General features: G+C 40.6%; 1 protein-coding gene across 1 annotated transcript in view; it reads right to left on the reverse strand.

Annotated features, from left to right (window-relative positions):
* LOC143184040 (M-phase inducer phosphatase) overlaps nt 1-16384 on the reverse strand; it is a 50779-nt gene extending 34395 nt beyond the window's left edge. The window contains exons 1-2 of the mRNA XM_076385976.1: nt 16276-16384; nt 3369-3414 (exon numbers count right to left, since the gene is read on the reverse strand). Coding sequence (XP_076242091.1) covers nt 3369-3414; nt 16276-16381 — 152 coding nt within the window. The 5' untranslated portion in view covers nt 16382-16384. The remainder of the gene's footprint in view (nt 1-3368; nt 3415-16275) is intronic.
* Nucleotides 16385-18687: the final 2303 nt, after the last annotated feature.

An 18687-nucleotide genomic window follows, 5' to 3' on the forward strand; every position in this document is an offset into this window, starting at 1 on the left:
ACCTAAATGGGGGTGTAATGGAGTATTCAGCTTAAGAAGTTCCACAAACTACTAGACTCATTAAGAAATATGTTACAGTTATGGAGCTGTCCTGAAATTAATTTATGCATCGATAACTGATATTTATCTTATCGAGAGTGAGACTGAAAGAAACTAGGACAGCAATTCCAAGAAATAACGAAAAAATCCTATAAACAGTGCCCCAGCTTATTTGATTCTGGTCACGCAACTACAAATGTAGCAGTAACCTAATCATGCACAAATCTTCAACATTTTCAATAGAACACATAGTTACGTGACCAGAATCCAACACACTGACTGTATCATATATGGTACACATGTAATGAGTGTAAGTTCCTAGAAGATCAAAAAGTAGAAAAAAACTCTCCTCTTAAAAATGTAGCAATAACGTTTGCCTTACTTAAAAACCAAAATCTTCTCAATTTGATTTAAGTAAAAATTAACAATTTCAAATTTGTAGAGGCAGCACAAGTAGATAGATACAATCACACATATTCAATTTTATAAGAAAATTAAAATCCACTTTAAAATGTGGTGCATTATCTACTTTGGGACTACTACTAAAGATTCAAATTGTAAAACAGTATAATCACACGTTCAATTTCAGATATAAAAAAACTACACCTCACTTTTTAAAGTGAATTTTCATCTATTTAGGTGTCAATATTAAAAGCTCAAATTTAAAAAATTCAAACCTAAAATCTTTAAACTTCAAATCCATATTTGGGAGGTGACATATAAATATTATATATTTGTCTAACATCATGTTCATCGTTCAAATGTATCTAATCGCTGCACAATATCCATCAGAACACAGAGGCAATCTGTTTAGTCCTACTATTAATGAACACCAACACGAAACGCTTCTCCCCCCTCCTGTCGATGCTAGCCTCAACACTCTACACCCAAGGTTCCAAGAAAAATCCGTTTCCCCCCGTTAGCAACAGGCGCCAGTAGCCTTACTGCTACAATAAACAGGCGTTCATGCAATAGGAAATTACCTATCGTCCACCGAATAAATAAACAGCTAAGAGCAAATGCCCGATAATGGTTTGTCGCGTTGGTGGGGGCGAGTGGACGTAACCGTCGACAGCGAGAATCGGCTCGGAGTCGGTTTGCGTGTGGTCGTTTACAGAAAGGCGCGTTTGGAGCCGTCGCCGAGGCGAAGTGGGCGTTATTCCTCGTGGGCAGGGATGCGGTGAACTTGGTCGCCCGAATCGTTTTGCTCGGTTTTTTAACGGCCGCGTCGCGGGACGACGAGGAGAAAAATAGACGGAGAGGCGAGTACAGTCGGTCCCGCTCGCGCGGATATCAACCGCCGCGATAGCCCGCGCGCCAGATGAAGAGGGAAGATAGAGAACCTGGCCGAGGGACGAGGACGCTGAGCAAGCTCGATTTCATCTCTTCCCGCCAGTTTCTTCGATGCATCTCGACTGCTTTACGAGTGCCCCCGCGGGACAACCATGGGATGCTCCGAAACCGTTTTCGGGGAGGCAATGAAGACATTTTTTGGGTGTTTCTGGGGGTTTGCGATGGAGACTAAGAGGTAAGGTAGGAAGAGAAATTCAGATGTGAGAATACGACTCTTTTTAGAGTGTGCTATGACTGCAAGGGATTTAATCATTTGGTATGTTGGTATCTATGGCTGTAAGGTGAAGCATCATGATTTGAGTTTATATTTTGATCGAAGTATTTCTGATGGAATTTGTGTTTTTGAGAAATGAAGATTGGATTATAGGAATGTTTTCCTTAAAAAAGAAAGATGTGCTTGCGAGTCCATAAAATATGTAACTAATGCTGTTTTGTCATTTTGATAGGTTCAAAGTTCACCAAAAATTGAAGATTCATTTCTGTTTTCGGGAAAATGATAGATGTTGCCACACTACGTTATTAAAAATGATAACAAAGAAGGAAAGAAGTACTCTATCTTCAACAAGATCAGCATTCTCTTTTTGTCAGAAATTAAGAACAAATTTCAAACTAAAATTTTAATTTTAAGTTGAAGTCGTAGGAAATGTATTGGACAGAAAACTAGACACTTTACTCTATTTATCTATAAGAAAAGAGAAGATGCGAGAAGATGAGTAAATTACTATGCATATTAGATATTATCTTTTTTTCTGTGTCAGAGTTAATTTAAATCTTCAAATGTAGCATTTAAACTACTTTTTACACTCTATATGTGGAAAACCTACATTCTTACTAATTAACACTAATTACCAATAAAATCCTAGGTTCCAATACCAATGAAAGGGTCAATAAGAAAGGGTGAACTCTGTTACGTGAACTGCAAGATTGAATACTTTAAGACATTAGTGTAGATCCTTTTTGAGGTAGCTTTTAAATCGGAGCCTGTTTTGTTCCTCGACAAGTGTTTTCTTATCTTCCCTGTAGATAACTCAACGCGCCTTGAAAACTGTTTCGAAATGAATGGTGGGTCATCTGAATGTTCATGGTGAAGTAATTTCCTAACTTAACGTGTGAAGTGTGGTTTATCTTTTATCTAATCACTTGAGGCGCCTTTGCGAGAGCATTTAATAATCACGATTTTCTTACTGTCCAGTAACTTCTTCCTACTTGACTTAATAACAGATTCACAAAGAGAAGATGAAGCTACATACAAGTAATAATAATTTTAGTTAGTAATAATAATTCTTCAGTATCTGTACCCAAGTAATTTTCCCACAAAACAAGAGGAACTTTTCTTGCTCCATATCTATCAAATAAAATAAAGTGCACAACACAATAGAACATTTCTTTCTATCAATTTCCTTCACCTTCACAAATCTCCCTAAAAGAGTTCACACATTCAAATCTTTTTTTCTACCTTCCTCGTCTTTTTTTCCAGAACCTCACCCCATACAATTTACACAGTCCTCAAGTCTCATAGCCCCTAAAAAGAGGTCAATCGCAAAAACTTCGATCATGAAATTCAAAAGATAACGGAATGCGTCGTCGCGCATGTAAGCCGCCGCTGAAAGGGGAGCGAGAGACACTGGTGAGGGAAAGGGAAGACTAAAAGCGCGGGAACGAGCCTAGAACGGTGGACGACGAACGAAAAGATGAGAACTGGCGGCAAACACTGGAGGCTGACACCAGAAACGTCGGGAACGCGGGACAGAGAGGATAAGTGGGCCCTTTCTCGCGGGCATCGATGAATGGGGCGGCCTAGGAATCATGAATGGGGCTTGACGCGCGTAAAAGACGAGCTAAGGTGGCTCAAGGCCGATTCAACGCGCGACGCAAGTTACACGCTCCGTTTCGGCCCGAGAAATCGGTCGAGTCCAGAACCACGGACAATTCGGGACGGTTTCTTTGAAGGAAAAATGCGAGAAAGTAGCACTTACCCTTCGTTGGTTCCGCGTTCGGTTCGGCCACGCGCGGAGACGAAGTCTGGAATCAGAGAAAGAGACACGTTAATTGAGAGATCCAGAATCTTTGTTCTATTGGAGTACCATGACTGAAGCGTTGATTAGGGACAGCAGGTTTTTGGATAAAGTGCGGCAGAGTTTATGCTTTCACAGTAGTGGTAGGTTACTTGAAAGAGGATTGAAGGTTCTACTTAATCTCTTGTCTCTCAATTGTTGTAGCTGTGCGTGGGAGAGTTGGTTTAACCCTTTCGTGATTGAATAACTTCTTTTATAGTACTTTTACTATGCTCATTTTTCTTGTTACTTGAGCTTATAGCGTTACTCTAGGTACGACAGTAGAAAAAAATAAGTGGGACATTATATCCCATTAGTCATGAATGGGTTAAATGGAAGTGTGCAAAATATGGAAATATTATGACTCATAATTTATGAGCAATATAATTACTCATAGTCATAGTTATAGTTGACATGAGGTAAATATAATTAACACTATATAATCTTTCAAAATTAGATAAGACCAATAATAAAAATGCACTGGTACTAAACACTTGTTAAGGTAGGTAGAAAACAAGTTGTAATTTGAAAACACGGTCATATCGAACATATGTCCATACGAATTTTAATATCACTTCTAGTACACCACAGTAGCATTTCCCACGCATTTGTGCAGACTGCATAATAATAATAATAACGAACACATGGTAACAGAAGCAAAGACACCTAACCCAAACAATATCATAAAAAACGAATTTATGCGATAATTTTACCTTCAAACCCAACCTTAATTAACTCAACCCTGAAGATAATAAAAACGCAATGCAAGCTGACGACAGAGAGAGCACCGACCAACTGCTCCCTCCATTTACAAAAATTAGATTCATATTTTCCCCCTTTTTCCCTCGACCTAGGGAGCATATCAGATATTAACCCTACAGCAGATACCCACACTTCGATCTACCACAGTAGCGGTATCGAGGCACAGAAATTCTCAGAAGCCCCATGAACCGTCAATCGTCGATTGATGGCCATAGCCGCTGTCTAGAGAAAAAAGGTAGCTCCACGGTTAGAGTGCGCAGGGTCATGGAAAGTTGACACAGGCAAGGCTTCACGTGCGTGGCCCGTTGCACGTGTCTCCCATGTGCGAGCTTCCCCATGCCCTAGGGTTCGATAATTGTCGATCTCCCAGCGCTCGCAAGAATTGCGTCCCGAGCACCAGGGAACCCGAGAAGCTTCGTCGGCGAAATACCTCTCCCGTTTCGCGCTTATCGTGCCACCAGGAATGCCCCAACTCCGCGAGAAACGTGCGCAGACAAGGGCACGAGGTGTAAGGTGTCGCCTGGAAAAGAGGAACCCAGTTGGAGGGCAAGGAACCGGAACGTCTTTCCTCCTTGCCCGAGTTCACCGTGCCACGCTTCCGCAGGAAGTTGGAGCAGCCTCTGTGACGGACGTTATTTCCCTCTGTGTGCCTACTTTCTTATTTACTGTCTTCCACCTCTTGGCAATTGCGCTTGCCACTTGCTTAGGGTTGTGCTCGTACGAGGTCGAGGTGCCGAAGGGAGTGCAAAGTGCTGGAGGTAGGACTCTATTCGAGGAGGCGTAGGGTACAGGTGGAAGCGGTTGAGCGTAGACCCTGTTCTATTGGTGTGAAGGCTAAAGAATTGTGCTTGATATTGATTAGCACCGATCGAAAGTCGCAGACCAAATCTGTATCTCAGAGCTAGACTAACACAAGTCTATTTTTGTTACTTTTCAGGAAAGCCGAAAAACAAATGCGATTACCCATTTCTTAACATAGTATTTGAGGTAGTTTATACTATTGAATTTTCCTCACTTATAGTATAACTTCATTAGATTCCTATTGTTTTGATAAACTGAAGGAAAGCAATAAGATCCTGTGAAAAACTTAATTTTGAAAAAAATGGACTTGGATTTTCTTGGGATAGGAATTCATAGTAATAGTAATTTTAGCTACAGTATCAAAGTTAGGTGTGTTTAGTGTAGGACTCTAAAACCTTTAAAGTCGACTAAAAGTAGATTCGAGGTAGACGAAAATGTGTAATATCTAATATCTCACACACAGCAAATTTGTCAAGATCCTCCTAAAGTTTGGTATCCTCTCGAAGTCAGAGGACTACAGCTCTCCTACGTCAATGGCGTTCACTGCTAAATAGTGAAATTACCATATCTGCTTATCATCCCTTCTCCCAAGTACAGGAGACTTAGAGGTAAAAGGCAGTAACGACAGAGACACCAATGAAAGGGAGCTTTGTCTATCCGCGATTCGCTTGAGCCAACTCCGTGGCGATGAGAAGATAAGAGGGCAACGATATGCAACGATCCCCCTGGCCCGTCAGACTTATTCAACAGCTGCACGGGCGACTGTCTTACTGGCGAGAGGACAAGGTCGAAGAGGAAGGCTGAAATCGTCTCTTTCCCTCGCGAAGAAAAAAAAAAAAAATTGCTTTCCAATGCCGATTTCCGCGGAGGATCCTTTTGCAACGAGCCCCTTCGTTAATTCCTCTTCAACGATCCTCATCCTGCCGCTCCCTTTTCCGCAATGCCACGGTTACGGTTAATGTTACGATTACGGTTACGGTCACCGAATAACCTGAGCACGGGCCAAGGGGCAACGGATGGAGTTGGGAAACCTTATGAACCCTTCTTCATCGATATTTCCTGTTGTACTGCGCTTTCTTGGCGTAAGTTTAACTCTGGTTCCATTTTCATTACTTGTGTTATTATTATTACCCATTCGCTTTACTGATCACTAAGATATTGAAAAACGGTTAAAAAAATGTTGAACTCTTTTTTATGACTCAAATGACTTCTATTTATGATAGAAATAGAAACATGAAAAAAATATGAATCCTTCGAGTCCAGAACCATTGAATACAACAAAATAATCTAACAGATAAATCTATCCCAAAAAGCACGATCCATACACCCCCTAATCCCATTCCTCGTAACTACACCGCAGATCTCATATGCAAAGAAGTAGGCACAATACCCATACAACGTACAAAATTGTACAAAATATCAAGAGTTACATTAGAAGCTTACACAGGACCTAACAAATCTTCAGTAGCCTCCCCATCTCCACCTACATTCCTGAAGACAGGAATTTGCATAAATACCCGCAGTCTATTCATAAAGAATCCCGAGCTCGCATAGAGTACACGCTGTACCAAGCAAACACAGCGATGGAATCTCGCAAGAATTTCGCGTCTGGAATAGCTGGCATAAACGGAAAGCCAAAGTGTCCCCAACGGAGGCGACGCAGCCGCGATGGGGCGTGGGCGCGTCGGGAGAAATTCTGTAAAAAACGCGTAGGTTAAATATATACTCGGTAAGGGAGAACGAGGGAAGTCGAGGGAGAGTACGACGGTTTGCTCGCGCGAGTACTGAACGCAGGAATAACCGCCCTCCGTGAGCTATTTCCGTGGCGTGACAATCTGTTCCATAAATACGAACACGGTTTAGACACCGTCGCGGCGGCCAGACGCGAGATTAGGATACAGATGCTGAACGGATGTGCCATTAATAGCTCGCGTACGTTACGAATCGAACGTGTTACGTGTAGGTACGCGACAGAGGAGGACGTGGGCTTATCGACCGACTGGGCGATTTAAACTTCCCTCGGTGACACGTGACACGCGTCTGCGATTAACGCGACGCTCGACGGTCGGGTCATTGGCACTTTGGTGACGCGTATTTTTCTAGAGTTGGGTCTACGTTATATGTTCTATAACGAAGTTATATAATTTTTTTGAAAACAGAAAAGAAACATATGTATAATATCTCATGATGAGCTATTTCATCTAAAGTGTAAGTATTTCAAAAGTAACATAATGAAAAAAAACGCGATTTTCGAGATATAAAAATGAATCAGTTTGGTAAATACACTTCTGTTCATTATATATATTTGGTTACTTAAATATCAAAATTTTGCTGAACTTCTGTAGAGCTTGACATTTTGATGATTGATAAAGCTTTTGGTATAGTTGTCCTAAGTTCCAAATAACGTATGTCTAATAAGAAATCTACTGAGTGAAGATAACGTTTGCAATATCGTGAGATGAAAGGAGAAATCTGGTGAAAGTTATAAACTCTACAGATATTTCTGATAGAAGTCTGTGTTCTAGGGTTAATGGAAAGTTCAACCTTGGTACGTATTTCTATTTAAAGAACCCTACATTTTGTGAGTTTCTGAAATAGTGAAATAACTCTCCTGGGGTTGGGGAGTATCTCTGTATGGGGTTTAAAGGTTTACAATACTATAGGTATTATAGAATAGTAAATATATCACTGAAGTATAAAATGGAACACCTAATTCACTTACAAACATACATTCATCAGATGTACCATTATGACAATCGACCATACAACAATGAATACACCAGTTAATGCATGAACCCTCTGTTCTCATATCAATATTATAACACAATACAATAGAATCACTACAATTCCTTGATCAAAAATGACTATTTAATACTAGCACACAGAAAACTCACAACGTTTCAGTGTACTAATTTCTGTTACTTATACATTCATGCTTTTAATACCAAACCTACAATACTACCAATAACTAAATATAAACACCACCCTCCCATGTCACCCAACTATTACTGCATAAGAGACCTACCACCAGTAGCCCCAGGCAACACTTCAGCAACGAAAAAAAATTCAATCTCCCAACTGGCTACCAAGAATCAACGGTCCACAAGTCCTCAAAACTTTCCAGCCTCCCAAAACCCTTCAAACCCACCCCACCCTCCCAAGACCTCCAATTTACGTCTCAGCCAAAAATTTGCAAACAAGTGTATATCGCAGCTTCCACCAGTCCTCGGCAGGGTAGCTCAACGTACACGGTTGCAGTCGCGAGAACAGAGGATCCTACGACAATGCGCAATGGCACGAGCCAAGTCGAGGGGTTGGGGTCACAGTACGTTTCACAGGGGTGGCGTGCACGTACGTTCGTGTATACACGGGGATGGCAAGCGTTCGGCTACACCGTGCCAGGTGGTGACTGTCGTTCCATGTGTGCTCATATGTCTGCCCCCCGAGCCTGTACCCTCCCCTCCAGGGGTAGCGCGACCCCTCGGAGCACCAGAAGCACGGGAGACACCAGAGGCACGTTAGCGCCCCATCGTGCTTCCGCGCGTGAACGCGCGGCAACTCGCCAGCTAATTAGTCGCGTTCGCGATATCAACTGTGGACATCTGAGGCCATCTATTCGCCTTCTGCGTGGAAATTGGTCTTTACGGATGTGGAGCGTTCTGACACGCTTGGGGACGTTGATCTATTGTTTCTGAACCTGAGGGATGCTTGTTTGAAATTGAGCACGATTAAAAATTGTGGAGTTCTTGGTTTGAAATTGGAATCTGTGTCTCTAGGTTGAAAAATGATTTTTTGTTGAGCCGTTGCAGGCTCGGGGTATATAGGTAGATAAATTTCTTATTGTCCCCTGTTTGGTTATCGACCTCCTGCACCCAGGGAAAAAAGCTCGTTGGTAGGGTACGAGGGTATCGATCGACTGAACGAGAGCTAGCTAACGAGCGCGTGCCACCTCTGTCGACCAACACTGACGCTGAATCGATCGATATTCACCAACGAGCATCGAGTCGAATGATTCATCCCTGAACGGTTCGTGGGGATGGGATCAAGTATGTTGCAAGTGGGTTCTCGGATACGAATGGATGGTTCCAACTGTCTGGAAACGCTTTGGAAATTGAATCCTGCTGGAGTAGTGTTAAGCTTTTATGTTTATGATCGGTTAAAACCTCTGGTGTGATATTGGCTGGAGGGAGAAGCTTAAGGGTGGGGCAATTTAAGCAAATTTGTTGGAAAATGAGAAATAGATCTTCAGAATTGATGTATGTATGTGGATAGTATAGGGGTCGCAGAGAGTAGTAATGACACTCTCAGTATTCTAAAGAGGTTTGTTACCCTTAGACCATGGAGCTGATTTTACTCATTTTATGGATTTTTCTAAGTTTCTTCTTACTTTCAATTTACATACTCTGATTCACTTGATGTAATTTTTTCTAATTCGATTATATATAATCAGTAGGCAAAATAGGTATTCTATTTGTTTTACTTGTACTACTTGTTCCACTTGTTCCACTTATTCTACTTATTCTACTTATTCTACTTGTTCTACTCGTTCTACCTATTCTAATTATTCCTTTATTTCTACTAATTCTATAAATTTTGCATAGTTTACTAATTTTACTAATTCTACCAATTCTACTCATTTTACTTATTCTACCTGACAATACTGATATTCTACGTTTTCCTAATTTGACAAATATTATCTAACTCCTCCATATTCTTAATTCTTCTATTTCAACTATTTTTACTAATCTCCTTCATTTTTTCAATTTTCCTAATTTACTAATTTCTCATCACCTAATATTGATTCGCACCCAAATAATATTCAATCTCAACAATCAATCAACAACGTATTAACATCGTGGAATAACCGATTATAGACACAACTACTTTTCTATTTCTATCACCACACAGTTTTTGCAATTCTAGTATTCTTCAAACTGAAATCCCTTTCCTCCAGTTCCGTCGGTTCCATTTTCGCGACAGTGGTCACTTCCTTTCAAGCCCGTTGCCGTAGGTAATGGTGGAGAGGCGAAAAAGTCGAGCCAATTGAGCCGCTAAGGTAACAGACGGGAAACTCGTAACCGGAGTCACGGATCGTGGAACGAAGGAACCGCGCGTATCGTTCGTTGCACAGGTGCAAGCTACCCCACCGTGACCGACCGCCACGAAGAATATGCCGCTCTATATTACAACTATCGCGCAATAATCACTCCCTTCGCCTTCTTTGTTCATGTATGCTTTGCCAACGCGGAAATTCCGTACGTTAGCGAGCTCCTTCCCTTTCCGCTGATACCATATGTACTCTTTTCGTTATCGTAGCAAGGGTTATAAGTACTAGCTAAATTAGGCCCGCTGCAGACGAGCGTTTTTTCATCGCCACGGCGATTTGCTGCAGCGCGTTGTAGCAATAAGGATAATTATCAATTTTCAATCGTGGAAAATAGGGAAAGATATACGAGTTATATTATTTGACTTGAAATATCTTTTCAAGCGAAATCCAAGTGGCTTGAATTCAAGTAACTTGACTAATCTGCATGAGGCTTTGGGTATTCTAGTGATGACAAATGCTGGGTTTCTTTGCTTGAGGATTCTAAGCAGTGGAATTAACTTCGTACATCGCGTAGATTGTTACACGGTCATTAACGACCTCGAGTTTTTCACCTTTCCTTGTTACAACCGACAAACAGCGTGTCCCTGTGACAAGGGTGATGCAGGTAGCGCAGCTAACCGTTGTCCCTTGTAGCGGTCCTCGAAAATTCGACGAAATTAACGACGCATACTAATCGACCAGACCTACCGTAATCTTGTTAGGTAAGCATTCATTTCGTCGCGACGCTGGTTAACCGCCCAGCAGCTCGCGACAATTTTGTTAATTACAGTGAAAATGGTACACGTCACGAGTTTGAAAAATTGAACTCATTTTTCATCTAGAGTTACGTCGAACTATGAAAAAGGAGATAAGAAGAAAGAATTGCTTGGGTTAACTTTGTTGATTATTGACAAAACCATGTGTTATAGTTAGAACAGCTACAAGTATTTTAATACTTGATTAGAGTAATTAAAAAGTTTATTAAGAAGATTAATAACAGAATCTTCGGGGTGGAAACAAAACCGATTATTATTCAAAATTTAAATATTAGCTCATAAAGATATTTATGAAATTTTTCGAGATCAATGAAATTTCATCATGTAAAAGTAAAATGTATTTGACTAAGTACTTGAATTCTATGAAGAGGCCACAGATTCTAATCACACAGACTCTTGTTTAGTTACCAGGATCAGATATTGTTTTCTCAGTATCAAAATTAAAAAAAAAGCGGTAGTGATTCTAAAAAAGAAACTGGAGATTCAGAAAACACCGACGAGCTTATATCACATGGATACAATATATACAATAATCAATAAAAAACTCAGGGTTTTACATACATATCAATGTCACAAACTACATAAATTTATTCAAGAATTATCCCCTCTAGCTAAATTAAGCTACCAGCCTTCAGTACCTCCTAAACTAACTAACAATCCCAAGCCTAAAACCCTACAGGAAACGAGCAGCCGTTCAAACAAGAAACCAATCGTGTCGCAGTCATTCGTTTAGTCGTCGAAACGTGACTATGAGCGAATCGACAAGTGTTCAGAGGTCCCGCAGTCTAGACGTCTAGACCTCTATCCTTAGCTCCACTTTAGCCATGGTTTCTCTCTTATTTCTGCTCCATTCCCTCCTCTCCCTATTTGCCATTCGTGTGCCCGAAGGTAACAGACGTTTAAAGGCGAACGCGATCGCGCGGCTCACGGGCATATCCAGCGACGTGTGGCGACGCGTGCATCGGTGCGTAATAAACGATAAAGAACGAACGGCGATTAAACAAAGGTCACCGTTGAGCAAGTCACACAGCTGCTAACTAGGCTCAACGGCAGGCCAGGCTATCGTAGACGCCGCGATAAACGCCTCCCTGCCGTGTCGAGCCTCCGCCTCGCCGTTATTATAGCAGACGCGCGAGATTAGGCTCACGAATCAAAGTGTGTATATAGGGATTCACTGAGAGGGTTCTGATTTGGGGAGGAATCGATGTCTGAGACATGGTCGAGATGGGGTTGCTATAGGTACTAGTAGAGAAGAGATTAGGCTGAGGGATTGGAGACTACTGTCTTGCGACTTTTTATCAGTAATGAAGTGAGTATGAGAGAGTTGCTTTTGAAGTGAATTCGTGTGTCAAGAATTTGTATTTCTATTGTTAAGAGTCAGGCTGATAGAATCTCAAGACGGATGATTTCTGGTTTTCGAATTTTAAGTATTCGAATCTTTCAACTTTTCTATTTTCTAAGTTCTTAATGTTTAAATATCCGAATTTTCAAATTTTCGGTTTTTTCAATTATTCAAATTTTTATATACTTAAAATGTCCAAATTTTTAAATATTCAAATTTTTAAACATACAAAAATTTAAATGTGCTAATATTTAAATATTCAAATTTTCGAAATTCCTAATATTGAAATATTCAAACATTGAAGGAATCTAATATTTAAATTTTTTGATCTCCTTTGATGTTCAAACGATTGAAGCTATTCTACTTATCACAATTACCACATTACAAATCGTGGAATAAAATAGTTTATCTCCTGCCTTGCGTGGACCAACAGAGCATAACTGTAACTAGACACCTCTGTATTTCGAAAATAGGGAATAGTACTTACAATGGTAGGATCTAGCTCATACCAAGTAAACACTCTACTAAATTTCTGGAATACAATCTGGAGCTTTCAGACTTGGTCAGAACAGATACCTATAAGACTAATAAATCTTGCAAAAGCAGATAGAAAACCTTCAGACAGATTTAACATAGACATTCGTGAGAAAAACTTAAAACACTCATTGCAAGTATACCAACCTCTTACATTCTGAAATCAAAGTCACGTCAAGCTTCAAAACCCAAATTTCAAACTTCGAAACAGGATAAGGCAGTCTAGACAGATCTCTTAGACTGGACAGACATCCAGAAATACATGCAAGAATCATATTCAAATAAACACCATGCAAATCTCCCATTACCTAACATGAACTTTTCAATCTCCCTTCGAAAGAATATCCACACCAAACATTCAATGCTCCGCGATACAACAGGCTACATAAACAGCCATCAACTCCACAAAAGCCAGCTAGAAACTTTCACAGTCAACCAGTGGCTATCTGTGAGAAAGCTTCGATCTGCCCTTAGTATTCGCAGACAGCGAGTGAGAGAAAGAGAGGGAGACCAGGTTCACGGGATCAGAGACTATCGAGTCTATAGAAAGAGACTCGGAACTTTCAGACTCGACCAGGAGGGATATCTGTGAGAAACGCTCGAACTTGGCAAGTGAGGAGGGAGAATCGTATCGCTAGGTGGACCTGGTCGATCTGGAACAAGCGTAACGGGACAAGTACAACCTTGCGCGAGCGGCGAGGGCTTAGAAAGGGGTTGAATGGTCGGTTCAACGCTTGGATAGCGCTTGTTCGTGCTTTCCTTCGTCCCGCTCTGTCTGTCTTCTCCCTCGATTCCGTACATTCGGTCCGTGAAACGTGGCGAGGGGTGGCGAGTGCTCGTGCAGCCGGCACGCGCTCAACGAATTTTTTAACCAACGGATATCGGCTCGAACCACACCGTCGAGAAATCACGAAATGTGTGCATTTCAATGGGGGAGTGCGTTGACTTCGAAACGGCCTCGTCTTGGGCACTGGGAACAGTGACTCTAGAGAGGGCAATGGGGGGTGGGTTGGTGATTAGAGGGGTAGCTGGGAAATTTTTTAGGAGGGTATTTAGATCAATGTTTATTGTTAATACTGGATTGACAAATTCATGAATTAGTAGTGGTTGCAATAGATATTGTCAGTATATATGAGGGGAGTAATCTTAGTCAATATTTAATTATATGAAATATGTAGAATCATGAAAAAGATTCTTGGTTGACTTGTAAATAGTTAGATTGTGTTTAAGATGATTAAGTATTCAATACTTAATACTAGATACTAGATCCTAGCTTCAAATTTAAAATACGTATCTGTACTATTAGTGCTAATTGTACTGGTAGATGTATTTTGGTAACAAATGTTAGTCTTCTAAGGGCTTTTTGAAAATAAACTATCTAGAATAATAATTTGAAATTCAGTATCTATCTTTGCTTATGTGCAAACACATGCTTTGTAAAAGTGCATAAATTATTGTAGAAAAGAAGAACAGTAAATTAAGTTACCCTGGCATAAAATGCATACCTAATCTGAGACACCGCACAAGTACTAAATTTACTAAAAGATGATAAAGCACTGAAGAGAATAATTCCTGCCATACAAAAGCAATGAAAGAATACAGAAGAAGTTCCAATGATATTCTTAGCAAAAACTGACCGATTCAAAATTGTCAAATCATACGTTTGAAAGCAAAGCCTCGAAGAATTTCTAAAAATTGTGAACTTCGCATAGTCAACTTGCCCTAAAACTGGTTCATCAAAGTCTCATGACCATGGCCAGGTACGTTGAACCATAATTGAAGACGGCAATGTCGAGCGACTGCCGTCTGCGGGGTCGACCGTCAGAAAGAACGTAGGATCGAGATCGAGGGAAATAATTCGCGTCGGGAGAGGAGAAAAAAGTCGATTAGTAATTCGGTCTACAACCGTTAAAGGTTACCGAACAGCGAGGCGCGCCGTCTTTTGGGGGGATCAGGTTGCGAGACCTGCCTTACCGGCCTTACGAGAAATGCTAATAACACCGAAACACAACCGGGGGGACCCCGAAGACCTCCAAGACCCCAAGACACCTCAAAGACCCCGATGAAACCCTTTACCCGTCTCCTCGTTACTTTCCTCCGTCTCTTCCTTCCCTTTCCGTTTCCCTTCGCTTTATAGTCCGCGCGCTCGCGCGAGCAGTCTCCTCGGAATTCCTCGAGAGAGCATTTAAATTTTAAATTCTTTTCGATCGACCGAGAAGAACGCCTCGCGCACCCAACCCCTCAGTCCTACTCTTTTTGACCGTTCGTTTCCCTTTCGTTTAGTTTTTGAAGTTACGTCGACGTTGGGCCTCGACTTCCGGAAGATAGGTACAGGAAAACTGCGCTTCCCGTTCAATAGACACCTTGACGGCTCTATGGGATGTTTTAAATGATAGTGTGGCACGTGGAGGCATTTCCACCCTTAAACAGCCTTTATGGTACGTATAGGTATATGCAGATATTATGGGGAATGTTAGGTCAGATATGGTTAGGAGAGTAGTGATTGAAAGTTCGAGGCAACTATGATGCTACCCCCACTATTCACACCCACTTTTATTGGTTTTCTTTACTAGGTACCCATGAGTTACCCTTAGTAGTTATTTTTATTACTGCCTCTCACTAGTAACTTTCACTAGTTGCGCCCTAGTTACTCTCTAGTACTCTATAGTCACCCTTTCTCCCTTACTAAGAGTTTTGTTTGTTTATGATTTGTAATAAGGTCATTGAACTGATTTATACTAATTACTTTGACCCCTTCAATATCTATGATATATATATAGATCCTACAGAGAATTTAAACACAATACATATATATGTCTCTACTATATGGCAATAACTTTTTAATGTTTGTACACATTTGACTGTACTGTCTAAAAATCATATTACAAGGGTTAAATAAGTCTGTGCCATGCAGAACTTTGTGGATATGCCCAACACACTGTATAATAAGGACTGCAAAGTGTTTCAACTGTGGATGACTGTAATGATTACATTGAAGAATAAAGTACTATCCTCCAGATAAATGCAAAGTACTAGAAAAAATTAACTACTCCAAATAATTATAATGTACTCTCCAATGACATAACGTTCAATATTTAAAATTTTGAAATGTGTGTTACCAACAGAAATACTGCTGTACCACAACTGAAAACACATTTGAATTCAGCAGAAAAAAATACTATACGACTTACTTATACAATATTCCCTCATTATAAGTTCGTTGCTATATTCATTGTACCTTGAAATTATTAGAGCAAACTAGTTTTGTCTGCCATACAATCTCACTCACATCTTAGACAAGAGTAAACTGGTATTTCACGTACTTACACAGTCGACTTCAAAAACAGTGACCCTTGCTATAAACTCGTCAGTGAGCCACGAGCCTATAGCAAGGAAACACTAAACTCTTTCTACAAAATTTTCCTATACAAATAACCAGTATTATTACAGTCACCCTCAGTGAATATACAATAAAAAACAAATAAAACAGATGAAGAGTATTAAATAATTATAAAAGATTCGACTCACCACGGTTCCTATCGCCTTCGTTTCCACCGCGTTTTAGGTATCCGCGCGGAGACAGCGAAGAGTTGATCAAGTCGAGGGTGATTCCAGTGATCGGCGAGACGAGCATCTTCGACGCCTCCTCGTGGGTCTTAGTCGGAGAACTCTCTTCCAATTCTGGGATGCGAGAGAGTATCGCGATCCTTTGTAAGCCAGACATTTTCGATCCCTTTAATGACCCAAGCTTCCGTTTACAGAAATATCCTTGCTTCCGTTTACAGAAATACTCTTCGTCCTCCTCGACGCGGCTCAAGTAATTGCAAATGGGCGGAGGGGTGACGCAGAAGAGGGTGGGTAAACAGGAGGGGAGTGGACAAAGGCTGCGGTGCGTTACGCGTACATGCGTGGGTGAGCGAGGGGAGCAGGGAGAGCAATTTACGATGTTTAAAAGCCTCCTTTGAAATTCTTCGCCCTCTGGTTCGTCGAAATTTCAAAACGATCGCGAGCTCGCGTGGGGAATGCTAATCACACGCTTCCCCCGTTGACCTGTAAGCAGATTTGAAGCCAAGGTTAAATTACATGCTCGAGGAGTCGTGGCTCTATTGGGTTCGTAATCGAGATCGAAGCGCCTTGATCGCGAAGATAACCTAAGCCAACCTTGATACATTGATCGATAATAAAAATTTAATTTGCTTAGGAATTTTACGATACTACAATTATTATTCTCCTTTCGTGAAATCGGAGGAAGTTTTGCTTATCGTTATTCGGAGTTGATAGGCTATTCATTTTTCGCGAGAGTTTGGAGAAGAATTTAATGATCTATTTACGACGATAGACGCGCAAACGTTATAACCTCGAACGTGGCTGACACGGGAATCCCCCTAATAGGCAGTATCGAGTAGATGTACATATTTACATGAGTATGTCATTGCTCTCGCCAGTTTGGTACTGTGATGGGTTCAGCGGATGAAAACAGACTGTTAAGACAAATAGGACATACCTCGACGCGAGTACAATCCACGACAGGCCCAAAGGCAAACGCGAGCAACAAAGTCGTTTTCTTCAACACTTCAGCATGTTGTCAAACTCGCAAAAAGTTAAATTCAAGGGGCACTAGTCACGCGAAACTGTTCGTTGTTAATGACGCAGATATTGAGCTGAACTTTGAGTGAAATAGTAATACACTCTACTAGTATATATTATACGAAACCTAACAAAATTTTCTTTTTTTATGACTGATAATGATAACAAAAATGATGGTAAATAATTAACAATATTTTACTCTATCCTTTTACAGTTCTCTCTGAGAAAGAATAAAATGAAAGATAAGAACAACTCTGGTATCCTGAAAACTTCCGTCTGCAGGGTTAGGTGAAAAATTGACCGTTACTTAATGAGATACAAAATGATTCATAAAACCGGGGTTTCCTGCATAGTTCGAGATTATTTACATTTGTTAGTTATGTTTAATGAATTTGTTATTCAAGGGAATGTGATATTAGTCTGTACTCAATCACTCACCTTTCCTTGTAGACCTGAGCGAAACCAACGAGGAAAATCGTATAATTAGCTTCGGGGAAAATAATTTGTATAGGTGGCTTCGATGGTTCCTTTTCGACGTGTCGGAGCAACATTCCAAAAGGAACTGACAGGACTGTGATATCTGACCGGTCAAATCGTGTAATCAAGACGAGACGCGCTCAGCTCGCATCGGGTCAAAACAAACAGTAGCCCGCGCAAATTATGTTATTGTGGGGGAGCTGAAATACGTGAGGGGCAACTTGTTGGATGCACTAACAGCGCCATCTGTTAGCAACGAGTACAAATGAAAATATTGGACTAACTTATAGCATATATAGATAATGATGGCCACTCGATGTTAGTTCCTGAATCTTTTCAATAGAGGGCAGCTTTTCATGGTTGAAACGTGAGACGTTTAGTCACTAAATCGATAAACTTCTTAAGGATGATATTTATATTTTAAATATAAAAAGCTAAACATCAATTGAATGCTTTGGCACTAAAATTTTCAAGAATTTAAAAAATGGAGTTAATCACTTTGGCCTGTAAATGGTTCATATTTTGAAAAATGACAAAATGCTCGTTTTTAGAATATGGAATGTTGTCAATATTATTATCAAAAGGAATCGACATTTACGTAATTTTAATATCGATTTTAAATTATTAAGACTAGTTTTTTAATCTTTCGTGCATTATGAGATAATGAATGTATAAGAATGTCAGAAACTGGATCTAACAGTGAGGACCATCGAAGTGCACAGAGACACTAACACGAAAGGGTTTCCGGTAAAAATGCATATTTGCTTTTATTGACAAAAAAAAAGAAAGTGTCTCCGTGTATGTATGTCACAGCAGTGACATGTATCGGACATAAATTGTCGATTGCGAAGTGCGCTTTTAATCCTGCGATCACGA

This window comes from Calliopsis andreniformis, chromosome 9 (genome assembly GCF_051401765.1).
Source record: "Calliopsis andreniformis isolate RMS-2024a chromosome 9, iyCalAndr_principal, whole genome shotgun sequence".
Taxonomy (NCBI): Eukaryota; Metazoa; Arthropoda; class Insecta; order Hymenoptera; family Andrenidae; genus Calliopsis; species Calliopsis andreniformis.